The 25,837-nt window shown below is 39.0% G+C and overlaps 3 protein-coding genes and 1 long non-coding RNA gene across 6 annotated transcripts; all 4 read left to right on the top strand.

Moving 5' to 3' along the window:
• The first annotated feature begins 1,229 nt into the window (after positions 1 to 1,229).
• LOC101167730 (glyceraldehyde-3-phosphate dehydrogenase 2) lies at positions 1,230 to 10,467 on the top strand. Its single transcript, XM_004077781.4, has 11 exons — positions 1,230 to 1,329; positions 7,725 to 7,784; positions 8,169 to 8,265; positions 8,359 to 8,465; positions 8,700 to 8,790; positions 8,883 to 9,001; positions 9,111 to 9,192; positions 9,279 to 9,430; positions 9,518 to 9,680; positions 9,786 to 9,883; positions 9,969 to 10,467. Exons 2-11 carry the CDS (start codon positions 7,756 to 7,758, stop codon positions 10,036 to 10,038), a joined length of 1,008 nt encoding a protein of 335 aa, XP_004077829.1. The 5' UTR covers positions 1,230 to 1,329; positions 7,725 to 7,755; the 3' UTR covers positions 10,039 to 10,467.
• Positions 10,468 to 13,058: 2,591 nt separating this feature from the next.
• LOC101171029 (secretory phospholipase A2 receptor-like) lies at positions 13,059 to 15,360 on the top strand. 2 transcript variants are annotated; one of them, XM_020710067.1, is made up of 4 exons: positions 13,059 to 13,145; positions 13,628 to 14,050; positions 14,123 to 14,447; positions 14,577 to 15,360. In XM_020710067.1, the coding sequence occupies exons 2-4, from the start codon at positions 13,773 to 13,775 to the stop codon at positions 14,778 to 14,780; spliced, it is 807 nt and encodes a 268-aa protein (XP_020565726.1). In that variant the 5' UTR covers positions 13,059 to 13,145; positions 13,628 to 13,772; the 3' UTR covers positions 14,781 to 15,360. The 2 variants fall into 2 exon arrangements, with proteins under 2 accessions (XP_020565726.1, XP_004078098.2); XM_004078050.3 differs by lacking the exon at positions 13,059 to 13,145 and adding an exon at positions 13,163 to 13,339.
• Positions 15,361 to 16,383: 1,023 nt separating this feature from the next.
• Positions 16,384 to 17,866, top strand: LOC110016763. 2 transcript variants are annotated; one of them, XR_002292110.2, is made up of 3 exons: positions 16,384 to 17,174; positions 17,398 to 17,538; positions 17,629 to 17,866. It is a non-coding gene; the product is annotated as an uncharacterized LOC110016763 (long non-coding RNA). The 2 variants fall into 2 exon arrangements; XR_002292109.2 differs by having other exon boundaries at positions 17,344 to 17,538.
• Positions 17,867 to 18,433: 567 nt separating this feature from the next.
• On the top strand, positions 18,434 to 22,785 carry tmem147 (transmembrane protein 147). The gene is made up of 8 exons (XM_004077780.4): positions 18,434 to 18,544; positions 19,028 to 19,123; positions 19,486 to 19,555; positions 19,663 to 19,728; positions 20,358 to 20,494; positions 20,604 to 20,688; positions 20,954 to 21,075; positions 22,056 to 22,785. Exons 2-8 carry the CDS (start codon positions 19,047 to 19,049, stop codon positions 22,174 to 22,176), a joined length of 678 nt encoding a protein of 225 aa, XP_004077828.1. The 5' UTR covers positions 18,434 to 18,544; positions 19,028 to 19,046; the 3' UTR covers positions 22,177 to 22,785.
• Positions 22,786 to 25,837: the final 3,052 nt, after the last annotated feature.

Raw genomic sequence — 25,837 nt, 5'->3', positions numbered from 1 at the left:
GATCTTGAAGCAAAATAAAAAGGAAAAGTCCAATGTTTTTAATTAAATGTAACCTTTGCTTTCACAACAGAAAAAAAGCAATCATGCTATTTGTTTTTAAACTGAAATAAGATTAATTTTTTTATTGAATTTGGCAACATTGTCAGAAATAATCAGCTCCAAGAAGATGATTTATGGTCGCAGCTTCTTTTTGATGTGTAGGGCATCAAAAAAAAGCAACATTAAGTGTATTTTTTAAGAATAAATATAAAGAAAATTGGGTTATATTTAAAACCATTAAAGGTGCTTCAAAAAAAAAATCCCTGTTTAAATCTTTATTTAACTTTACCAATGAGGGTTGCAGGTTGGAATAATGTCCAGCAGGTGGCACTGCTGCATATGGTCTGAACGTGAAAACTATCTTTTTGTAAATTCAAACATTCATGAGCCAAATATAAACAAATAAGATGAAGGGGGTTGGTTTTAATTAGAAATGAAGTTTTGTTTCTGTATGAATAAGGACGTGTGGAGTAATGGTCAAAACTTCAAGGCCTGGATCTGTACGGTGCAACGATTAGATATTATTTTAAAAGTTTCTAAATCGTTTGCTATTAAAACCTTCACATTTATTAAAATAAGCAAAACAGTAGTTAAATAAATGTCATGTTGAGTTCTTAAGTTATTTCAAAATATAGATTGATTTTGCCGCTCAATTTTATCATCCACTTATTACTTATTTAATAAAATTAATAAATAAAACCAATAGTTTTGAAGACTAAAGAATGTATTCATATTAAAACGTAAAATCTTTGAGTCTGAGAGAAAAAAGTCATGAAATGATGAAATCAGCGAAACCCGGGTGTGATGCAGTTTTGGTCAATTGGCAATACAGGAAATTCCTCTTGCCCCTGAACGCGTCCTCCATCACGTAGGCTTGCCTATTGCGGTTGTGACATTGAGGAAGGAGGGAGAGGAGCACGAGGAGGTGTAATGCTAAAGAAGAAAGTTTAAGGGTGTGACTATATTATGCCAGAAATTATGAAATGGTTAAAGAGGCAAAGCCTATTTCTCCCCCGTGTACAGTTCATAAACTTACACAGTTTCTCGTCGCTGGTCGTTCATTTCACCATCACGTGATCCCAAATAACTTACATGAAAGTGACAAACTCTTCTATGGCACTCGTAAGAACACCCGTGACTAGTCCCCCGTTCCGAATGGCTCCTCGTTGCAAAGGATGATATGACGTCACGTTGCTAGGACGACCAGGCTCCCCGCAGCAAAGGCGACTATAAAAACGGAAGGCGGCGCAAAGCACAGCCCACTTGGACAGAAGAACCAGCATCCGTGAGGTAAAATGATAACATTCTATAAGTGAATAAGTGATTGTAAAGCTTGTAAAACATCAATGTATTCTTACTTTCTAAACCTTTTTCCTCGACGTTTATTTTAGCAAACTCAGTTAGTTAGTAGAACTTAGTTACATCAGTGTAAAACAGTGAGTAAGTAAATCGTTAAAAAAATGCTCTGTGGGTTATCAACGCACAATAATCAGTTCAATGCTAAAGTCTTTATAGATTTAGTTTCATTAGGATTAGCTTGTTTCGCCGCGCGCACCACATGCTAGCTAGCAGGAAGCTAGGCTGGAGGATGGGAGCGGATGCGCCATAGCCTCGCAGTTTGGAGGGAGGCAGGGGGGATTGTGCGCTCGCTCTCTGAGTGGCATCATGTGACGAAAACCAGACACTCTGAAACAAGGAAAATATATCTACGTTTTTAACTAAGCTAAGGTGAAATCATTTAGTTCATTCATTCGCATGATAGAGGGATTCATTCATTCAAAGCGATGGTCTTCCTCTAGTGACGTGACTTTGGCAGCTAGTAATTCTGCATCTGCGGAAGTAGATTAGACTCCATGTTGCATAATCTTTTGCAGAAAAAAATTTAGGGTTATACGGTTCTTCGGTTGCCTTTATATGTACACATGATATCTGTTGAAAAAAAGAGAGAAAAAATAGCCAAACTTTTGTTCCAAATGAGCTAGGTCAAGCTAGTTTATGTCCAAATATCGATGCTAACGTGGGTGTGTTTAGATAAATGAAGCTACGTGCCTCCTCTGCTAGTCGCAATGAAGACTTACGTTGTGACGCATGTGTTTTTTTTTATTAAAAAAAAGAGAAAATATACATTAAAAGTAGGCATGTTTCCAAAACGAGCGCTTTGCCGAAAGTCTTCCTTTAGGGTTTCTGAAGGACACGAGCAGCGCAGTGTCGCATGATTTTGCCGCAGTTTGGTGGTCGAGATTCGACAGACCTGTTGATGCGGTTTGCTAAAAGGCCTGTACACTCCAAAACCACACAGAACCCCGTAACAACGTACCACTATAACTCCCAAACAAAAACCGTTTGGGTTTGTATTATAACGCAATATATTTCGCCGTATGGTGATTTGTGGCACACCACGCAGGTGCGATGGCCTGCTCAGAGATGCAGCCATGTCTGACAGATGAAGGTCATCACTGCAGCTGATGAAGGGCACTAAAGGCCCAGAAGAGGTTACGATTGCTGCAGTTTCCTTTCAATTCAAACTTTATGTGTTTAGATGTGGTGTAGACGTGCTGACAGCTCCTTACCAGTTTATCAAAAGAAGGCAAAGAACATCTCCAGGCTACATTTCAGCTTAGTGATGCTATGAGCTCAGCTGTTTTGAGTTTGATAACATAGCTAAAAGCCATGTTTTCTTTAAATAAATGGGTAATAAGCTGCTTATAACACTTCTTTATTTCATTATAACTATTTATGTTAATAGAAAATGCACATACATGCAGTTTAACAAAACAATTTATGGCAGTTTCAAGAGTTTATCTATTCTTATTTTTTCCTTCATTATAATTATCAAAAGTAACTGTAAACATAAGTTTCTGTTTTATTTGTATTTCTAAATGTGCCAGAAAGATCTGATTGTGGTTTGTTCTTGTCTGCGGCTAGGTTTCATGGATTTACAATCAATTTACTATTGACATGATTCAATTAAATATTGATTTGTTTTAAGTATTCCATTTTAATAGCAATTTTGTTTGGTTTTAAAGGTTTCGGTTTCTAGGGATCTCAACAGAAAATACAATACATATTGGTTTGTCCAGAAAAAAGCCCAAAATACATTCCTTCAGAAAAATATTGATTCATCTTTTTCATGTAGGAGTCTGTCTGCTGATTGAATTTGAATTTCTTTTTTGAAAATGTTCCCCCTTTTGTTTTGGTCCCAGCATTATTCATATCCACATTTTGTCCATTTGAATTTGCAATATTTTTGTTCCACTTTAGTCTTTTTGTTCTCAGTTACCTGTAGACTTGACTCATCTGTTTTTTTTGGATATGACTGTGATGAAGGGTTTTAGATGAATCCACATTTCCCCCTGAACGATGGTGGGTATGATTCCAGCCTGAAGGATGAGTATCCCACTCAGTTATGCAGCTACAGCACAACCAGCTACAGTGACTCAGCAGTTTGGCTCTGACTTTCACCACATTTAGGAAATGAATCTGTCTACTGGAAGGGAAGTAAACCCCTGCACTCTAGTCACAACACTTAGATTATTTGACTTATTTGACAAAAAAAGAAGACGATATGTAATAGAAAAACATCAATTAAAGTAAATCCTGACCTTGTGAATTAAAATTGATGTGTGATCAAAGTGATGCACAAGCCTTGTAGTGTTTCATTAAATTGCATGTAAATTGAGTATCCTGGTCATGTGTGCAGGGTTGTGTGTGGATTAGCAGGAAGTTGAATGAAATTGAACACAAAGTAAACACAATCAGCTGTAAATCCTGCAGATGTTTTCATTGTGTCTTTGTTATCATTTAGGTCATCAGGAAACCACTCACATTCCAATTTGCTTTTGCCTGCAAGTGTCTGACAGATGATGCTATGGTGACGGGCGTTTGATAGACTTGTTCAGCTCAGCATGGTGGCATGTCTCAGTGGTGAGACCTTCAAAAAAGACAGACAGTCACGCTGCTTCCTCAGCATTTCTCTCAGATGATGAGTAGAAGAAAAGTAGCAGGTGTTGCTCATAGAAAACCTTCCTCTATTGGAGTTTTGGATTGCCAAAATGCAAGAATTGACTAAATGGTGAAAGCCTGTTTATGCCCCATTAATCCACTGCAGTGGAAAAACACTGCAGAGAACGAGGCTGTGACAGTAGAATGGGAAGATGGGGGAAGGTGAAGATAGCATGGTGAAAGAAGGGTGGAGGTTGGAGAAAGGCAGTGAGCTCGTTTTCTGTTGTGTCCATTTTGAAATTGTTTCGTAAGTGTAAGCCGAGCAAACGGGGAGGAAGCAGCCACAGCTTTGCTTTGAAACTCACTTCCCCTGCAGGAATGTAGGAATTCCTGTCGGAATCCAAAGAGTCATAAAAATCACGTCTTCTTTACCGCTCTGAATTTACTCCCTTAAATGGAGATGCCAAAAGTTACTGGACATTCCATTGTCCAAACATCCCTGTGATGAGATATTGCAGAATCAGGATGTTCATGCATAGAAATAAAACATAGGCAGGTGTCATGATTGTCTCATTCCTCTGGGATTGAGACAATCCCAGAGGAATGTGTATTTAGAAAATATCTAAAATACACATTTTAGATATTTTGTGCAGTCGATCAGAAACGCACAAAATAAAATATCTGTGCGTTTCTGATCGACTGCTTATGATTCGACCTTCCTTCCCCCAACAGGGTGTTGTGCTTAAAAAAATAGGGGCCATCCATCGGTGGGGGGGAAGGGAGGGGAGTTGAGTCAAATTAAAGGGGCCAGTAGACAAAGAATGGCTGCAAACGGGGCTGGAGTTACTGCATTTTAATGATCAGGAGAGATTTCTGGGAACTGCGTGGAATTTGAAACTATTAAATTTATCCAAACAAGTAAATATTTTTGTTTTGAAAGATTTTAAACCTTCTCAGACATGTTGTTTGCCACCACAAGATTTATCTGTATTATGAGATGCAAAATTGAGATTTACCGAAGTCATTTTGAATCTTTACATTACTCCTGAACATATTCAATTTCTAAGAGCATTTTTTTTAGTCTTCCTTTCAGTTTCTATGGAGAGTTAGCAGATTGCAGGCTGCAGTTCACCAAATGTTGCCTTTCTACCCTCTTCAGCTCCTCTCTGCACAATACTGGCTCTGTGAGCTGTGGCGTGTCTGTTATCGCTGCCAAAAAGTGTGCATAATGCCCAGACCAAGGGTCTTCAGCATGCACAAGCCTGAGTTCTGAAACCACAAAAGACCTGCTTGCTTTTTGTATTTTCTAAATACACATTTAGAAGCATCTACAAGCAGAAGATCCATACGTGGCTCAAAGAACTGCATGAAAAGTGTTAGTTTGTGTGCAAACATAGCGGTAGCTTGTCTCTCTGCACAGGCTGCTGTGGTATTAGTGTCAGCAACTTCTTGCTGTTATCTGTCTGCAGGCCTTTATTTTGTCTGTCATTACTGTTTCCGTTAAGCATTTCCTTTGCTTTGGATGTCCTTTTGTGGTAACAACATTGTAAGTGAGGCGAAAAGCAAGGTCTAATGGGATCAATACTTAAATACACTTGCAGACATGTTTTTGTCAAGATGCTTTGAAAAAGTGTGATAATTTTGGGAGGAAAACAATCAATTCCAGTCACTCTGCAGCTTTTTACCTGTAGCTCTAGATTTTCCTACTTTTCCACCCTTGGAATCTGGTAGGATACCGGATTTATCCTTCCAACAATGACATGGCAGCAGTTTGCTAAATTTGTGAGGGGAAATGAGGTCAAAAGGAATTCTCTCGTCTGTTGCACTTGCCACAGCACGTTCAATTCAACTGAAGTAATGGAGCTTCGGATTCACTGTTTTTTTCTTTAAAGGCCTTCCCCTTGGCCTGTGGAAATTTCCACCTCCCGTGGAAAAAGGAGCACTCAGGTGTCATTTGTCAGGACGCCAGCCATTTTGTTTTGGAAACTCGGGGGGCAACTCGTGCGTGCAGAGAACACTAAGAGAGGGGTCGTAGATGGAGAGAGAAGGCAGGATGGATGAAATGTGAAGGAGGAGAGGTCAAACCCAGAGGGTCACTGCTGAATGATGTGAAAAGCTGCTGCCATGATGCAGTCAGTCTCTCTGCTCACTGATAGATGAAACCAGCAGGAAACAAGATGGCTTTTTCTGAATGGGAACAACTGCAAATATGCACCGCCATTGTCTTTATCTCAAATCCACGCTGGAGTTCCTTCTTATAATGAAATCCGACAGGTGTAACCTTTAATCCTGCAATAGATCTCAATGGAGGGATAAGGGTCTGAATTAAAAAAAACCCGTGGGTCCATTGGTTAATCAAATAGACTTCCTCTGTCGTCTAGTTGAAGTCCAGCTACAATGCCTTTTACCAGATTGAGAGCCTGTTCCCTGGTGAGGAAGACATGCCCACACGCGCAACAGATTAGGAGATTAAAGTCCTTTAAAATGACAACCAGTCAGATCCAAGGACAATCTGGGTTTACACTCACCTGCTTTGCCTGCATACGACACCATTACACAGACTCCGCCGCTGCTGAGCAGCCGCCTTTTTGTTCGTTTTTACACCTCTGTTTTAAAAACGTGGTCAGTAATCCCGAAAGGATTGGGATTAATTCATTCCCAGTGAACAGTTTAAATGTCTAAATAGCACAGATCTAGTGTTTCTTCGCCACAAAAATAGTAGATTCTTGAGATTCAATACAAACAACACACAACGTCAGTGCTTCCATCATGAAGGCGCCAAACCCCACCCTCTGTCATCCAATAGTAATCCTCGTGAGCCTCCTGTGAGGAACTTTAGGGAAGAAGGAAGAGGAGGAGCCAGCAGCTGGGAGAGGAGAGCAGGGGTGAAGGCAGGTTGCATAGTTTAGCTAAATGGCCAAGTCAACACATCTACCCAGCTGGCAGACAGGTCCTAGCAGGTTTCAGCAGCTTTACATGCAACTCACTGTCTATTGCATTGCTCTCACCATTTTTTTTTTTTTTTTGCCCAGCTTGCCTCATTGTGACTCAGCAGCACCTCCCTGTCCCACATGCCCATAAAATACACAGTTTCTCCATACAGAGGCTTCACACAATCACGTCCTCATTTACTCTCAGTCACACATTTAGAAACATATTATGCATAGCTGCATAAAGCTGTAGAAACAAACCATGGAAAGCAAAAAAGGATGCCATCTCTAACTTGTAACTAACGTTTATGTTTGATCAAACTAGACCAATTATTGCAGCCAGTAAATTTGAATCTTTTCTATGTGTTTGGACAGATAAGTTACTGCAACACCAGTGGTTGCAGCTTTATAGTTTTTTGAATGTTCAGGTCCAACAGATTTTCTAGAACTTGATTTTTTTCTATAAGTGTCCAGTTAATATCAAGTATAATACAGATTTTGTCACTTGTCATCTTGGGGCGGCTGCTGTTCCAGAGGTGGAGCGGTCAACCTCTGATACAAATATTCCAGGTTCTTTGCCTGCCCATGTGCTAAAGCGTCCTTGGACAACTAAACCCCACATAATTCCTGGTGGCTGTGGTCGGCACCATGTATGGAAGTGGAGCCGCCGTCAGTGTGGGAATATGTGGGGGAATGAGACTGGGAATGGAAAGTGCATTTGGGCACTAATCACCATAGAACGTTCGATAGAAAAATGCCATAAGAAAATGCTATTTTACCATGTTCCTAATGTGGGTGATGTTTGTTTTCCAGATACCTCCACTCCACCTAAGCAACAGCAATCATGGCAGACCTCCATGTTGGAATCAATGGGTTAGTTAACACTTTTACTGTCCAGAACAGTTTTGATGATGGTGTAATTCTTTAGGCAGGATGATGATAGATGGGCAGGGATGCTTAACGAATGCTTCTGAAGAGGAGCTATTACTGTAAATGGCCTTTTAAAGAGTAAAAATCTCAGCACCACTTCATTTTTGCTTAGTCATAATGATGTTTTTAGAAGTTCCTCCCAATCACTTTTTAGCATGAAGATATGACCAATGCGCTTTAGTAGGAGATGTGGAGGGTTACAGACTGTTTTCATAGATGGTGTCTGAAAAAAAATGTGTGGCAGTTCCCAGGGGGTGGTTAGACATTTTGAGAGCATTTCTCTGCTGTCCCCAAACTCACTGTTATGTAATCTGTGTCTGTCTGCAGCTTTGGCCGCATTGGCCGCTTGGTCCTGAGGGCCTGCCTCCAGAAAGGCATCAAAGTTGTGGCCATCAACGACCCCTTCATTGACCTGCAGTACATGGTGAGAACGTGGCGATACAGACAGAATGTGTTATATTTACAGACATTCAAACAGTCTTTAGAAGGACTCAAAGCTTTTCTCTCATCTTTGCAGGTCTATATGTTCAAATATGATTCCACTCATGGACGTTACCATGGAGAAGTGTCCCATGAGGACGGCAAGCTGATAGTCGATGGGAACGCCATCTCTGTCTTCCAGTGGTAAGTTATGTTGGCTGAACTGTGTCCACACTAACATGTTTTCATTTTTAGGTGCTGGTGAAGACAAACAGCTTTAAAACGTGTGACTTTTTAGGAGAATTAGATAGTTGACATAGATGGCAGGGATTTCTCCTGGTCTGATCTAAAACCAGACCTCCCTGAAAAGAAAATGTAGTTTTTTTAATGAAAACTACAGATGTGGTTTATTCAAGGATTTTGCTGTTTTGTTCTTAGCATGAAGCCAGCTGAGATCCCTTGGGGCAGCGCTGGAGCCAAATACGTAGTCGAGTCCACCGGAGTGTTTCTCAGTGTGGAAAAGGCCTCAGTATGTACACACACACACACCTACACAGGTCAGAACACAAAGGTTTCCCAGAGTCTCGCCTCTGACTTGTCATCTACTTCTGTGCTCAACAGCTTCACATCCAAGGTGGGGCACAGCGTGTGGTCGTGTCTGCCCCCTCACCCGACGCTCCAATGTTTGTCATGGGAGTCAACGAAGACAAATACGACCCCTCTAGCATGACCATCGTCAGGTAACGCTTTACTTTCTTGTTTGGCTTTAGCTGTGTTTTGTATTTTTTAGAAGCTTTATATAGAATTCATATTTATCTTCCTATTTAAATATTTTTCTCTTATTTATAGCAATGCCTCCTGCACCACTAACTGCCTGGCCCCCTTGGCTAAAGTCATTCACGATAACTTTGGCATTGAGGAGGCCCTCATGGTCAGTCCCCGAAAACCTGTTGCACACAAAGCGGTTGCTTTACTTTGTCTTATTTGATGTGTGCCTGTACCGCTGCCCTTCTGCAGACTACAGTTCATGCTTACACAGCCACTCAGAAGACAGTGGATGGTCCTAGCGCCAAGGCCTGGCGTGATGGACGTGGTGCCCACGCAAACATCATTCCAGCTTCCACTGGTGCTGCCAAAGCAGTGGGCAAAGTCATCCCTGCTCTCAACGGGTTTGTAAAACACACGAAAAGAGATTTGTGATAGGAGGCTAATGAAAACCCGACTTTGACTCATTTTTGATTTGTTTGTGTCTTTAGAAAGCTGACAGGTATGGCATTCAGGGTGCCAGTGGCTGATGTGTCTGTGGTGGATCTAACATGCCGCCTGTCCAAGGCCGCATCTTACGGCGAGATTAAGGAGGCTGTTAAGAAGGCTGCGCATGGACCCATGAAGGGGATCCTGGGATACACCGAAGACCAGGTAAGGCTTTCACATTAAAAGGTCACCAACTTTTTTGACAAAATGGGTATTTTCCCTGCAAGAGTGTTCCAAAAATCTAAAATGTCGTTTGTTCTTTTATTCCAGGTGGTGTCCTCTGATTTCATTGGTGACACTCACTCTTCCATCTTTGATGCTGGAGCAGGCATCTCTCTTAACGACAACTTCGTCAAGCTCATTTCCTGGTGAGTTTTCCTCAAAGTCATGCAACATTAGCTAATTTGAAAAAGTGAGGCTGAGTTCTTTTTGTCTCCCTGCCTTCCTCTGCAGGTATGACAATGAGTACGGCTACAGCACCCGCGTGGCTGACCTGCTGCTGTACATGCATTCCAAGGAGTAGACACTAACTGCCCAGAGAAGAAGTTAGGAAAGGGACCACCCCAACCCTCCTCATCCCCTCCCTGCTCTTTTAACACACCAGCCCACCCATAGCCAAGTCATAGCGTCCCTGCCCTTAGCTCTATCTACTACAGTATATGTAGGCGGCAGCAGCAGTGTTTCAGTGTTTTGAGTTCATCTGTCCCTTCATTTTTCATTATGAGGCGACCGGTTGGTAAAAGTGTTTTTGTGTCCGTGTGCCCCTTTAAACCTCCTTCTGCCCTAGATGTTGTTATGACTGAGTTCTGTGGTGACTACTGTATCCATCTCACTGTCATTGTGTTTTAAAAGCTTATTCACCGGTGGAAGGAGGAAGTTGAAAGGCAGGCCTTGTGTAATCCTGCTTTGAGATGAATGAGACCAAGAAATAAAGTTTGAAAAACCCTCAAAATGCTTCTGTTTTTTTTTTTTTACTAAATAAAATAATCTTTTAAAAATACCACAAGTAAAAAATAATAGGATGTCCATGATATATCATTAGAGAGCAAAATAAAATCTGTACGCTTAAATTAAACCAGAATTATAGCGCATTTACACAACCATACAAGAAGCAGGTTCTAGCACATCAGACACAGAGGAAAGCTTTGCTATCATCCTCCTTTGTCCCACCTCCTGCATGGAGAGGCATCCTTAACTGCTCCAGCACAAAAGACTGCTCGGCTCCTTCCAGTAGAGGGCATCCATGTTATGTGACCAGTAATCACAGAACATTTAATAAAGAGATACTAAACCCTGATAGATGAGGTTACACAATGAAACTTTGAAGCCACTTTGTGTGTTGGTGTTGTACTGCAGAACAGGTCAGACTTGTTTCTTCTGTAGAAGGGTTACTTTATGTTAAAAGAAGCTAGAAAATGCTTTTGTTCCCACTTTGAGACATAAATCCCATCTGGTGTAGGTCTGGAAAAATAGCAATAACCTCAAATAAAGTAACATGCCACATTATACACAAAAAAGGAAAATCAGTCTGCAGCAGAAACCTGTGTCTTTTGCACCTAAGGACTACTAATTTTAGTTTTTCAGAAAGTTACTGCACATGTAAAGACGATAGTTCTACAGTTTAAGAGGAAAACATGAAATCAGGTCTCTTTTTAATGAGAGTATCTGCCTCTGAAGTGAGCTGACTGTCCCATAATGCTGAACTGGTTGCATTAATTGCATTCAGATGACAGGTATCTAACATTTAAAGTACATTTTCAACCATTACTTCATAATGTTTGGGAAGGGACACATTGACGTTTTCTCTATTCTGACTGAACTCATGACAAATTATTCCTTTATTCCATTTTAAGTGTTTCAGCAGGGAATTTGTTATTAATATACGCTTGACTGATCTTTCTGACCTTTCAAAGTACTTTTTCTCACACAAACAATCCAAATTTCCTACCATTTCAGTCTAATTTTTATTGTTTGTATCATATTTTATACAGATTTATGCATATATTTTATGATGTATTGTAAAAAATGTAATTCCAGTGCGGGACCCCTGCCCAGATAAAATATAGGGTTGTGTCAGGAAGGGCTTATGGCATGAAACTGTCTGCCAAACCACCTGTGCAAATCAGTGAGAGGGGATTCACTATGGGAACCCTTGAAGGGATATGCTTAGGTGAACAACAACATTGTAATAAATTTAATATTTAAGTTAGATAGTGTTTAGTCTTTTGAGGTGGTGCTTTGCATATCCACACAATTGTCTTAATGATGTAATCTGTTAACAGCATTGAGAGTGCTCCAATGCTTGTCCACTTTTGTGTTATGGTTTAGGGGCTGCAGGGTGGAGCAGTGGTTAGCAGTCACAGCAAGAAGGCTCTGGTTTGATCTTTTTGAGTTTGCATGTAATCCCCATGTGTGTTTTTTTCTCCTGCCAATCCAACGTCCTTCCACAGTCCCAAAAACATGCTTCATAGGTGAATTGGTTCATTTTAAATGGTCCCAATCTGTGAATGTGATTGTCTGTGATTGTCTGACCCTGCGTCAGACTGGCGACCTGCACATGGCAGCCTTGTCCAGCAGCCTTGTGACCCAGAAAGGTATTCATCCATTGAGAAAATTAATGTATGTTATAGTTTAATTTCATAAAATAACACAGGCGATGTTGTGCACATATGCATAACCTGATAACTTTATATGTAACAGAGTGGCATTAATTTGTGTTTGTTAATAAATGCACATCCTTCAAACATCTGGATATTGCACCTGAGTATTGGACAGACTTTACTTATCCACAGTTCTTTTACTAATCTCTGACTTGATTTGTTTGGATTTTCATATGAGGTCATGCAACAACGCCTTTGCAATTAAAGTTGTCCCTTCAATAAAGATGCACCGATGTGTCTGCGCCTCAGCAAAAAGGTGTGTAGTGGCTTGTGATAATAGCAAAACATGAGCATGTCTGGCTGGCTGGGTTTGAAACAACGCTTTGAATCTTTAGATAAGGCAGAGGAGTAAAGATAGAACAAAAAAAACAAGTCTTCGTTCCAGATTCAAATCTGGTCATTTACCTGTAGTTTGATTTCTACATCCAAACCTAAAAGCTGATTTGACTGAACATTTGAATCAAAACTGAAGAACAGCTTGTACACAAAAGACTGCAAAAAGTGTTTACTTCGATTTGCTTTTCTTTGTTTCCTTGTCAACATTTAGTTACATTTAAAGAACTTTTTACTGGAGGACAAAACATAATTTCTGATTTTTTTTCTTACATTAGTTAATGCAAAGAAAGCCAAAATGCTCAGACAACGTTAAACTCTTTTATCTTTTTTAGAAAAAAAAACAGCAGCAGGACTAGACAGAAAATTAAATAAGCTTTAGAGAAAAGTCTTGAGAAGACAGGATTCTGAAATCTGCAAAGACTAACACAAAAGACAACAATTTTCAACTGTCCAGAATAGAATGTTTGTTTTGTATACATTTTTGCTTAAAAATCATTTTTGTTGTGAAATAAACAATGCATAATTGAATAAAATTGAAAATGAAAGAATCATTTCGTGGAACTCAAAGACTCAGCAGCCAGGTGCAGCTAATTAGTTAATAACCTGATTATCAACAGGTGTGTCTGCAAAAAAGGTTGGGAAAATCTTTTTTTATTTGTACTTCCATTGCTTCTGTTCAAGTTTTTACTTTATCAGTTTGAAGCCTTTAAAAGTCCAGACAACTTTTGTTGCTTAACAGCTTAGACAGATAATGTGCTCTTTCAACCAGCATTTGTTATACTTGAGTTTTTTTGAGCTGGTAAATAATAGCATGGGGTTTTCTTGAAGGTAAGGAGAACATGTTTTGGAGAAAAGGACCAAGTTGAGAGGTTTCTTAATAGAATAATTAAAAACTTGACACAGAGATGTATCATTTTTCTGTATTTACATCTTCTCATTTAAAGAACATCATGAAATATTTCTTTTAATAAGGTACGGTATATTATGCTTCACGTTTTGTTTCAGTTTGCTGATATTGGAGCGTTTCCAGGCTGAAAATAAGTGTATTAAAATGTTTCTTTTTTACTAACAAACCTTAAAAAATGTTGCAGTCATAGTGACTATGCCCCTCTTTAGACCAACAGCACTTGTGGAGAACCACCACTGGTCAGGTGGATGGGGTGAGGTGTGTCCATCTGTCACTGACTTCCCTGCTGCTATAAAAGCACAGAGATGACTCTCATTCAGTCACATTTGATCTAAGGTGACGACACTGTTTGACATGGAGAAGAAGAGCAGCCCAGGGCTCATTCTCTGTTGTTTTCTGGCAACTGTGTTCCACTTAGAAGCAAAATTGGAAATAACAGTTTACATGCCTGGAAATGAAAAGAGCTGGGATGATGCAAGGCAATACTGCCAATACAATTACATTGACATGGTTTCCTCGAACACTGTAAATCTAGATGACCTCGCTGACTGGCTAGAAAAAAAAAAGGTGAATGACGTCTGGATAGGTCTACATCAAGATCTGGATTTGGCTTGGAGATGGATTGATGTAAGGTAAGTATCTGGGAATTGTGGTGTGAAAAAATACTCCTAAGAAGCTCCTGATCTTTTTAATTTTTGTCTCAGAACTGGTGTAGGTCTCACGGGAGATGATGTCTCACAGAGTAATAAATGGTTACAACAGCTGGTTGTTGGACAGGTGCTTAATGCAAAGTGTGGCACTTTAACTAAAACTAACAATTGGGAGAACAAAGTGTGCTCTTCAGAACGTCCTTTTGTCTGCTATGGCGATAATCTGCTGTTTATAACTGAGAAGAAAACTTGGGAGGATGCTCTGAACCACTGCAGGAGCTTGTCAACATCCTATTTTAAGTATGACCTCCTGAGTTTGTCGACATCGCAAAGTCTTGGCTACATCAGAGACAGGATCTACAAAGCCACCACGGATCAGGTTGGAGAGTTCATTCACTTTCTTTCAACAGAAAATAAAACCTCTAAAATGATTTCAAGTTTGAACTTTATTTGTCAGAAAGCAGTTTTTCCCCCTGTTATGTGTAAAATTCCCTTGTGTGCTCTTTAGGTTTGGACAGGTCTGCGCTTCCTGGGAGAAGATTGGTTTTGGTCAGATGGAAGCACAGTCAACCAGCAGGAGATGCTGCCCAAGTGCCCGGCCCAGTGGAAATTCTGCGGCGCTGTGTCCAAAAACGGCATTGATGAATGGATGATCGTTGACTGCTCTGAGAGAAAAAATTTCATATGTTCTAGAACTACAGTAGGGGATTAAACCTCCAGGGAAACGCATGAGAAAGAGGATGACCTGTAATGTAATCAAAGTTTCTGTGCAACAGGAAGTGATTTAGAAGTCTAAATGGAAATTGGGCAAAAAAATTGCAAATGTAGATTTAATTTATTTAGGTGCACTGAAATATTTATTTACCAATGGTGCATGTTAGCTACTGATTAAGGATTGGGGACTTTTGTTTGATGAAGATTGCTATTAAAAAATAGGTTGTTCTAAGAACTTTGTAAACTTTAAGCTACAAGACAAAACAAAACTGTGGCATGACATTTGAATATGCATTCATGTTATTTACTTTCTGTTTTCTTAAGGAGCCAAACAAATGAGTTTGATTTAAACAAAGGAACAAAAGGCATTTAAATGAAATTTAGGTAAGATTATTTGCTTACATATTTAATGTATGTCGTTTTAGAAGTCAGAACATTTCTTTAAAACCAATTTATTTATCCTTTTTAATTTTTGATTTCCTGACACAATGTAATAAGATGACCTTGTTTTTTTTTTTGTAAAGTGGTCAAATTGCATATTTGAATTAAATCTCAAAAGGTGTTTTCCTCATGTTTTATAACATTTGATTGTGACATTATTACATTTGTATAATTCAACTTACATTTACCCTTTCACCAGACATTTCCTACAAGAAAATTAGTTGCAAAAAAATGTAAAATTTGCAGTTTAATTATATACAAAAAGTCATGAAAAATGGACATTACCTGCTGTGTTTGTATGCATTTCATTCGTATTTGTTTAATGTTGACTCTAGTAAAAATACTGAGACTTAAAGAGGCTCTGAACATATTATGTCTGATGGGTCAGCTTTAAACTTACAATTTTAATCATTTTTAATGGCTTTTTGAATAAATGCTTAGGGTTAAGACATTAACCCATTTATTACAATTTTCTGAATAAACATTGCCCAGAAGCAGGTCTGGATTTAGCCAGCCCCACTATGGCGTGCGGGTTGATTCCCGGGGGTGTGGAGGGTGTGGGGGGTGTTCTGAGAGTTTGGGGTGTCAAGCCCTCCAAGGCCCTAAAATGCTTCGTAAAGTAAGCTGTCATTGTATCAGTTATCCCGTCAATATCTATCTTCTCCTATTTGATATGTATTATGAAGTTAATGTTGAAGTGATTGATCTGTAATGTGTAACAATAATTTCTGGTTTAATGTTATGTGTTCTAATGATAATCAATTATTACATATCGGTACCGTTACTGTTTACTGAAATCATGAATGAATGTTTTCTGAAGATCATCAATCATTACTAGGCACCGGATTTTGTTAGTCAAGAGAATCTATCTGATCAGAATCGGATTTAAAAACACTGTTAAACTATCAAATGAATGAACTCAGTAGGGGTGGGATTATATAAGCTTGCTTCTTCCCACTCCTTTTCAAGCAATAAAACAAACTCTACTTATACTTCAGTTAATGATCACTGTATTTAATTAAGCAAATGTGATTTAAGTGACATTTTCGTTTTGTTTTCTGCCTTTTTAATCTATGCATTTCATCATTTCTGTAATGAGTTTGATAAATGTGTAAATTCTTTATTGCTTTGATTACAATGCTTGAAATAAATCAATAAAATCAACAAAAATAAATAAATCAGGAAGTCTCTTATTGACACTACTTTCTGCAAATACCGGCTTGGACCAGAATTTTTTGTTTTTTCGTTTTCCTGGTAATTTTTTATCTCTTTAATCAAGTTAAATTTAAGGACCAAATGAGCTACGGGCACTGCCACACTCGGGAGCCCGCCCAAATCGCACCCCTTGATGGTGAGTGTCAAGCAGAGAGGCATTGAGTTCTAATTTTTAAAGACTTTGGTATGACTCGGCCTGGATTTGAACTCATGACCTTCCAGTCTCAGGGTGGACGTCTATCACAAAGCTACTAAGCTGATTATTGTGGATTTTTGCAATGCATCACATTTTGGGGAGCAGTTACAAAGTAGGGGGCATTGTCCCCCTTTGCCTGTACCAATATCCGGCCTTGCTCAAACAAAATTCTGTTTCCATGGTTACATGAAGGCATTCTGTTTTTATTCTGTTTGGTACCTGAAAAGAGATGCGGTTTTTACTGCTATTCTTATTAGTATTTTGTTTCACCATCATTGTTTGACCCACAATTGTGGACCTGGCAGACCTGCTGTTCAGCAAGTCTTCCTATTTTGATGTGTCAAATGGTTTTCGTGTGACATCAAGAGGCTGAATGAGAACAACTTCTCTCTTCAATTAAGCAAGATCACGTGTAATCTTCCTTATCATTTTTAGGTTTGCTGAGGTTGAGATAGACAGGCTGCAGCAGAATTAGCTGCTCTCACCTGAAGACATGGGGGATCTACTGATCGAGAAGACTCAGCAGATGCTCGAAGAGCAGTAAGTTGCAGGCAAACAGCAGGAACTATTGTCCTGAAAATGGACACAAGTCTGAAGATAAGGGTATTGTTAAGTTGCAGATATCTTACTTAGATGTATTACTTTTTAAGTCAAAGTTTTTATATTTTTAAAATCCTAAAGTAAAACCACATCATACAACATCCTCAAGGGAACTATCACAGGGTTGCCTGCCAGGCTGAGGGAAATGATGCTGCTCCGACAGAGCCGCAACACGAGATGGTGTTTTGGCCCCAAGACCAGGAACACCTGACAAAAAACCAGGCTATACCAGCACTGTCATCCAATTCAGAGCCAGACTGTCTCTCAATTCTGTCCTCTCCATTGACAGCTGATCTTCCTGTGTGTGAGTCTTCCAGTAAACCAGCAGAGCAGCCAGCACCTCTAAAGCAGCTTCTACTGCGACTTCACCTGCATCTTTCTGTTTCCGTTACAGCCTCCATCTCTAGCCAGGATGAACAGGTGAAGCTGCCTCCACCTGCTCCAGACTTTCATACAGAGGCCTCACTGGCCGCCGCTGGAGAACCTCAAGGACTTCTGACTGAAGATATTTTTTATGATTCCATTACAGACTCTGTTGTTAAACCAAATCCTGGGATTTTATTTCAAATTTTTAATTGTTTACTGTGCTGCTTTGTTCTTCCTGAAAAAAATTATTAAAATTGTTATTTTAACCTTTTTTTACTTTTTTATTTACCTTTTTTTTTTGCATGTTCAGAATCAAGTCCCGGCTGGGGGTTGTGAAAAACAACATCAATGGGGACCTTTCTGTGTGGAGTTTCTGTGTGGCAACGCTAAATTGTCCATAGGTGTACGTATGTATGGGTGTCTGATTGTGGACATTCTACCCTGCGACAGACTGGCGACCTGTCCAGGGCGTCCCCTGTCTTCGCCCAAAAAGTGGCCGGCGACCCCAAAAGGGACAAAACAGAATAGAAAATGAAGGAATGAGAATCAATAAAGCACAATTTATTTGCTGTCTATCTGCATCATTTATTTCAAATCGTAAAATAATTTAAAATGCTTATTATCTGACTTTCCCATTGAAAATTCACAACGTGACTGATTAAGTAATCTGTAAATTGAGTTCAATATTTCTAAAATGTTTTAGGAAAAATTAAACACAACTTGAAATCTATTTTGGCACTGTAGTTCTGGATGTAAAATGGAAAAAAAAAGTTACAAACGTCAAACAAACAATAACATAACAGCACAGAAAAACATTTTACGCGGAACATGTTGTTCGGGGAGAGTTTGTAGTCGGACACATTTCAAAGTGACCACGGTCGTTTCCGTTCGCTGTCAAGTGTCGAGACGAGGCAGCGTTTTTCCCCTTTTACCCCCTCAGTTCTGTAAGTTTAATTTTATATGTTCGTTTATTTTAAATGTACGTCATATAGGCTAGTTTAATTAAATTGACTTAAGTTCATTCTTCTCTGATGAAAAAAAAGCGTTAGCTTTTCCCCCTGTTAGCATAGTAGCTTAACCTTCGGGCGTCCAGATTGTTTGTAATTCATTGCTTACATTTTTTTTAGATGTAATTAAACATTACAGCGATACATTCCATTCTGATACAGAATTAGTAACCCATAAATTAAAAATATTTACAATCCCTTTTGTATACACATTTGCTTTGGATCCAAGACTTAGACGTTTAATTTGTCAACATTTTGTGCAATGTTTTTTTTATTTTTTTTTTAGTAATCAGACAAATATAATCTTCACTAAATTGTATACGTTTTTTTTAATTTACTTAAGTAAATCATACAATGAAAAGTAGTTGAAATGAATTCGACTTTGTAAAATAAATGAAGTGGTTTTTGTGCTTTTTCCAGTTTGGTGACCAGAGTCATCATGACACTTTTTCACTTTGGAAACTGCTTCGCCCTGGCTTACTTTCCCTACTTTATAACATACAAGTGCAGTGGCCTGTGAGTATAAATGTGATTATTTGTGATCACACCTATTTCACTGCAAACAAACCATCCAGTGGTAAATGAAAGGAAAGTGTAGTTGTTTTTTGTCCCTTGTTTAATGACAGCCCAGCAGTAAAAAATGGCTGTGAGCTGTTCATTCTTTGGTAATAATCTTCTTAGCACTGTCAGGTTTTGGAAGATGGTTTGTATAATCCACTTAGTTCTGTTTTGTGTTGTGCACTTTGAATGAAAGAGCTTCACTACATATATTACATGGAAGTTTTGTGTAATTATTTTTGTTGCATTTTTGTGCTTAATTTTCCAAACAACCTGTCATGAACGAATTATAATTCTTAGTTTGTGTTTTGAATGCTTAGCTCGGAGTATAACGCCTTCTGGAGATGCGTCCAAGCTGGTGCAACTTACTTGTTTGTCCAACTCTGCAAAGTAAGAAATAAAAAAGGCTCGTACTATCTTTTAGATTTCACACAAAAATACAAAAGATGTATGTTCTGGAACGATAAATGCTTTTGTTGTTGACTTTTGTTTTGTAGATGCTTTTTCTTGCCACATTTTTTCCTACATGGGAAGGAGGAGCAGGAGTGTATGACTTTGTTGGGGTACGTCTTTGAAGATTTTGTTTTGAATTCTTTTTATTGATAGTCTCTGTTACTTTTGGGGATTTCAGTTTTAAATGACAATATAACCAACTTGCCGTTGAAGCTCCTTATTAACTAAACACACTTGACTGGGATAATCTGGAGCAGATAATGTAGGATTTCTAACCAGCAGGAGGCCGGCCTTCGAGGCCTGGAGTTTGACACCCTGACATTGATGATAACAAACCAGATCTTCTTGAACTTAGAGCAGAAAGTTAGGGATGTATTGTAAGAGTGAACCTCTGATAAATAAAGGAAGAATAACTAATAAATCTATTTTATCTTTTAGATGACACAAAAACATCAGGAATCTTAAAGGTGGAAAGAACGGCAGAGATTCATTTGAACATGTGGCGGGATCTAGACATGAAGGAAGGGGGGATCAGGAATGATCTTGTATGATTTTCCCATAACTGCTGACAGAGTTGATCTGTCTTCTCTCTGAACCTCAAACTTCCAGCAATTCTATAAATATGTATTTAAAAGAATAATTTATTACAGATGACTCAGGTTTTTAGTCTGCAAGGAAAGCCTAAAGAGGAAGATCATGGCTGCAGTGTGCATGCTGACCGGTGTGTGTTTTTCTCCAGGAGTTCATGAAGGCAACAGTAGACCTGGCAGACTTGTTGGGTCTCCATCTGGTAATGTCCCGCAATGCTGGAAAAGGAGAGTACAAGATCATGGTGGCTGCCATGGGCTGGGCAACAGCAGAACTTGTGATGTCAAGGTTGGCAGTAAAGTTTCCTCCTGCAAATTCAACTTTAAAAATGGTGACTTTACCTAAAGAAAAAAATGTGAAAAGCGGACATTGCTTTTTGTTTCACATGCTTTTACAGGTGTCTTCCTTTGTGGGTCGGAGCCAGAGGCATTGAGTTTGACTGGAAGTACATCCAGATGAGCTTTGACTCTAACATAAGTTTGGTAAGCAGGCGTTATGCCACCTCTTCTCTTCATAACCACTTTGTATTCTAATGACATCACACGAAAAGACTTCAATGAGCCTTAATGGTAAAATTATTTAACAGCCTCTTTAGTATTATTGGTTCTTTGTCATATGTTTCTTGGTTTCAGTCAAGTATGACAGTTTATTCTGTGAATATTCACATTTATCTTAACTATTTCTGTCTGTGTGTGTGTGTGTGTGTGTGGGTGGGGTGTGTGTGTGTGTGTGTTTGTGTGTGCACAGGCCCATTACATTACCATGGCAGCTGCAGTGTGGATGTTTACACGCTATGATCTTCCAAAGAGCTTCCGGTTGCCTGTTACTGTCCTGGTGGCTCTGTGTGTCTACAAGGCCTTTTTGATGGAGTAAGTCATTGATGCCATTACCTCTTAGGCAGACATGCATGTCACCAAAAACACTAGAAAGTTGTACATTGTTTTGTTTTAAAACCAAATTATTTTGTAAACCCTCTTTTTTCATCTTTCTCCTGGTTTAGCTCCATATTTTCAGAATATATTTGCATGTCATCACTAAAATCTTTCAGGCATTACCGAAACAAAGAGGGATTAAAAGATTAGTTGTGCTTGATTGTAACTTGATGAGCCACAAGAGGGCGCTGCAACATCATTGCAACGCTGAGACCTGCAGTTCCTGTTTGTGTCTTGTTTTAAATTTATGCACAGATAAGAAGTAAAACACAAGTTACATTTAAGAAATGCAACTGTGTAATAAAAGTCAGATGTGAGAACCTTTTTAAATGTTGATAAAGAACACTTTTCATTGATAGATGTATATTTCTTAAATGTTTTTAGTTTAGTTTGAATAAAAATTAACCAAACTCCGGACTGAAGTGACGAGTTTTAAATTGGGGATTGAGAAAAAAGTAAGCTGCAGACTGATCAGTGACATTGCATGGACTCACATAAACAAAGACAGATTATAGGTTAAATACCTGAGATGTCCGTCTGTAAAGGAACAACACCACGTTTTACTAATTTGTTACATTTTTAAAGCCATTAATAGCGGAAGTGGATCCCGGTTCCTTTCCGATGAATGAAAGCGGGTTCCACTCTTGCAACGTACTACTGTCTTCTTGACATGTCCCAACACTGCCTGAAACTATTTGCAGGAGTGGCAGAGTTGCTTCATACTAAGACAGTTCAGGCTGATCCACTCTCTTTCCTCTGATACAATCACACAAGTGAAAATAGAAAGTTTGTGTGTTTTGGTTTTGCAACATAACCGCCATGAGATTTACACCAGACTGCTCCGGCTGTTCTGCTTTAAAGCGAACTCACAGTTACCCCCCCCCCCCCCCCCCCCCCCCCCTCCTCTGACCCTCCAGGTTATTTGTCCACGTTTTCCTGCTGGGCAGCTGGACGGTGCTGCTGGTGAAGGCCGTGCTGACCGGCGCCATCTCTCTTGCCTCGCTCTTCCTCTTCGTCAATCTGGTCCACAGCAGCTAAATGGAGCTTCAGAGGATCTCATCCACTTGTTTTCAATCTAGACACCGATTGTTCTTGAGTTAGAAGCTGACCCCCTGGTGTCTGTTTTTGTACCAACACGGAATTTTGCAGAAGTGTTGGAAGAAGAAAAAAAGCCGAAGCATTGATTGATGATGTGACTGCAACTAACCTGTAGCAGTTGTGTGTTTCTGTGAAAAAGCTCAGGCTAGGTTCTGGTTTTCTTTGAAGAAGATGCTGGAGAAACTAAAACACCAGGAAGCTTCTGCTGTTTGATTGGTTTGCATAAACTCTTTTGGTTTCATGATAATGTGAATTTTTGGATCAGAACAAATACAAACGCATTCAGACAACATGCTTGATTTTAAAGCTTTCTTCTTTTATGAGATGGTTCAGTTCACTAACAGAAACTAATAATCTTTGACAATGAATTATTCACATTAGCAACTTATTTATATTTAAATACAAATAAGACTGAGTGATTTATGATTATAGGACTAACTGTAGGTGAAAAAACAAATGGGCTGCACTGTAAAGAACTGAAGTCTAGTTTGCATCTGAACTTCTGATTTTGACTTTTTATACCAGAATAAACATCATCGTTTTGCCTAATGTGTCTGCAAGTTTTCTTCAAAGATTTGTTTTCCCTTTTCATAAACTGAATCCACGTTTCACCTGAGTGTTTGTGATGATTCCGCCTAGAATAGATCTTACCATCAGATTATTAAAAAAGAAATCTCTTAGGATCGGAGCTTTGCTTATAGAGGTGTCTAACATATTTTGAGATGAATGTTTTTGAAGTCAGAATAAAGTACAAATTTTCGTTTTTATAGCATAAGACCCTTTTTTTTCCCCTCAATGTTTGTCACAAACATGTCTCTAAAGCGTAAAGGGAAAGAAATTTGGAAAATAACGATTTGTTTTTTCTGAAATTGATCATAAAGAAAAAGGGTGGTAGAAGCTGTAAATAACTCAAATTTAGCTAAACAAATAACCTGAACTATAACTACATTTGTATAGTTAGGCTTGTTTTCTTCATAGACCTAAACATTTGGATGGTGTCTGTCAGGGACCCTATCAGGTTACCTGTAGATATTTCTACCATGTTTTCAAAGGTACTGTGCAGGTTTTGACCGATTCCGCCACTGTTAAAATCTTCTTGTGTATCCAAGAAAGGTTTGATTCATTTGGTAATAAGAGCCAGGTCCACATTAGGATGCAGGTGAAAGGTTCAGATGCTGGAACTTGACAAAGAGGGAGCCATGGGAGGAAACTGAGACGGTTCACTAAAGCGGTCCTTTAGAATAATTCTGCAGGAACTCTGTGGGTCTTTCAATGCCTTTCTTTGGATAAAAGCTGCTTTTCTTGTTTTTTCCAGTCCAACCCTTGTTCCTAGTCGTTAAAGACCTTTTAGTTTTGTTTGCTGAGACTCTGTTGAGCTTTGAATTACCCGACCATTAAAAGGCGTTCACAGGACTGAATCATTCTTTCCACATGCTGTTATTTTCCATCAAATTTTAAAGCAGTAAAGCATGAAACATTGAAAATGTCACGTTTACCGCTAACAAATTATTCAAAACTAACATTGTTGTGTAATTCTAACTGTTTCATGTCTACATTCGTAGATGCAACAAAATACATTTTACAAAGGGTTTGAAACAAGATTCTCACGATAAAGTGCCCATGTTATTATTACTTTGTTAATAAAAAGGCAGACAGAATGACACTTAGAGCTGACACACTGTACACTTGTCCGCTAAAAATCTGTCCAAGAGCCCATCTCCATGCTGAGTTCCTTCACCTCTCGCCTCGCCTCCATGTGGTTCCCTCTAGATTTCTAGAATCTGTGCTCAGCTGTTTTTACCCAACTCACTCCTGAGTACACCATGGCAGTCATTTAAATCCATAAAGTTACCATTTAAACACGTTACCAAAATCAAAGGTACACTGTGTATACTAGAGAGAATTATTCATCTACAGCCGGTTAGATCGCTGCCACAGTTTGCTCTCTGGACTCAGTAAATGTGTTTTTGAGGCTCATCCAGAACACTGAAGCTTTCTGAAGGAGACTAGGAAGTACAACCACACCTGCCCGTCCTCAGGTCCTTGTATTGACTCATTTCTGCTTGGAGAATTTAGACTTTAAACCGCTCTGCCTGTGTTAAAGCCTCTCAGGACAGACGTTTTGCTGGTACCCAGTTTCACGCGATAAAACACTTTTTTGTTTTTGTTTAACCCTTGTGCTATCCTAGGCACTTTACCATTGGGAGTTGGGTCATCCAGACCCACTAGACAGTGCTCTGAACCTTTTTTCTTCAATGATTTGTGATCTTCACTGGTGTCCATGGATTACATGAAATCTTTCCACCTTTATCCACCTTTGTCATGGTAGGGAGAACACGTCATTGTAAGGGTGGGGTCAGCTAAGATAGCACAAGGGTTAAGAAGATGTGATGACATTCTATGCACTAACAATGTTTATTTGCACTCTTTTCTTTTAATCTTCTTTTAAGGGGACGTTTGATTATATGTTTAAATAGTTTTCTGTGTTTCTTTGTTTTTAGTTTGAATTGAGTCTTCGAATGACCTTGTGTTTGAAATGAGCAAAACATGAAAAAACATTTTATTTTATTTTGCTTCTTTGATAATTCAGGTTGAGTGATAAAAATACATTATTACAAACTGTTTTTTAATAAAAAAATGTTTATTTGAGCAAATGACTTTTTTTCAATATAGAAATGGCTTTCACTCGGAACGTTATTGAAATACGTTTAACAATGTAGATCTGTATTCCTGCTTAAACTGCAAGTTCATTTGCTGAGTTTCACATTCCCCAAGATAAATTAATTATGAATATTAGGTTAGGAGAAATTTAATTCCCAACAGGCAAAACATTTTCAAGATAAAAAAAAGTGTGCCGTGAGGTGAGTCCAACTAGATTCATTTCAGACATATCTTGACAGGACCTTCAGGAAAACTTTGCTCTATTTGATTTAAACGGCAGAAAGGAAGGTAGGCTTGTGTTTTTGCATCACTCAGCATTTCTATACTGAAATAAGCATTGATGTGGGGTTATTTTTCTGTTAATAACACAAGCTTCATTAATATCTTTTGGGTACTTTTTCTTCAAACATCTCATCACCTTCTTTATGTTCCCCCCTGAATGCACATTGTTTCCCCCTCGGTGAGCAGAAAGACCAACAAAGCTCTCATTATTAAAATGCCCCAATGAACGTCTGTGTTTGCATGTGGATGCACACCTTAGCACACAACTGGACTCACATGCTGGGGAGACTTCACTGACACTGCAGTGGATTATCACGGAAAGACAGAAAATGGTATTTGGATATCCTTGTACAAACTCTGATTTATATTAAAAAAGAACCTCCCACAGCTAAAAACCTTCATGTTTCAGTGAAATTTCATGGTGCTCCCTGATTACATCTCAAACACTCTCTCAAATAGATGATGACTCATTCTTGTTCTTTCATTCATATTACAAAGGCTTAATGATAAAGCTGCAGAGGATTTTCTGGACTTCATCTCATTTGTCTTGGGTTGCTAATAAACCGGGAAATGATTGTTGTACAGAGAAAGGGAAAAAAAAGAGGGGGTAAATGTGGCTCACGCTCAGCCCATCCTGCAAAGGGTAAATAAAAAGGAG

This window comes from Oryzias latipes, chromosome 16, assembly GCF_002234675.1.
Source record: "Oryzias latipes chromosome 16, ASM223467v1".
NCBI classification, from domain to species: domain Eukaryota; kingdom Metazoa; phylum Chordata; class Actinopteri; order Beloniformes; family Adrianichthyidae; genus Oryzias; species Oryzias latipes.
The sequence above is the reverse complement of the archived record's forward strand: the minus strand, read 5'-3'. Positions and strand labels throughout refer to the sequence as shown.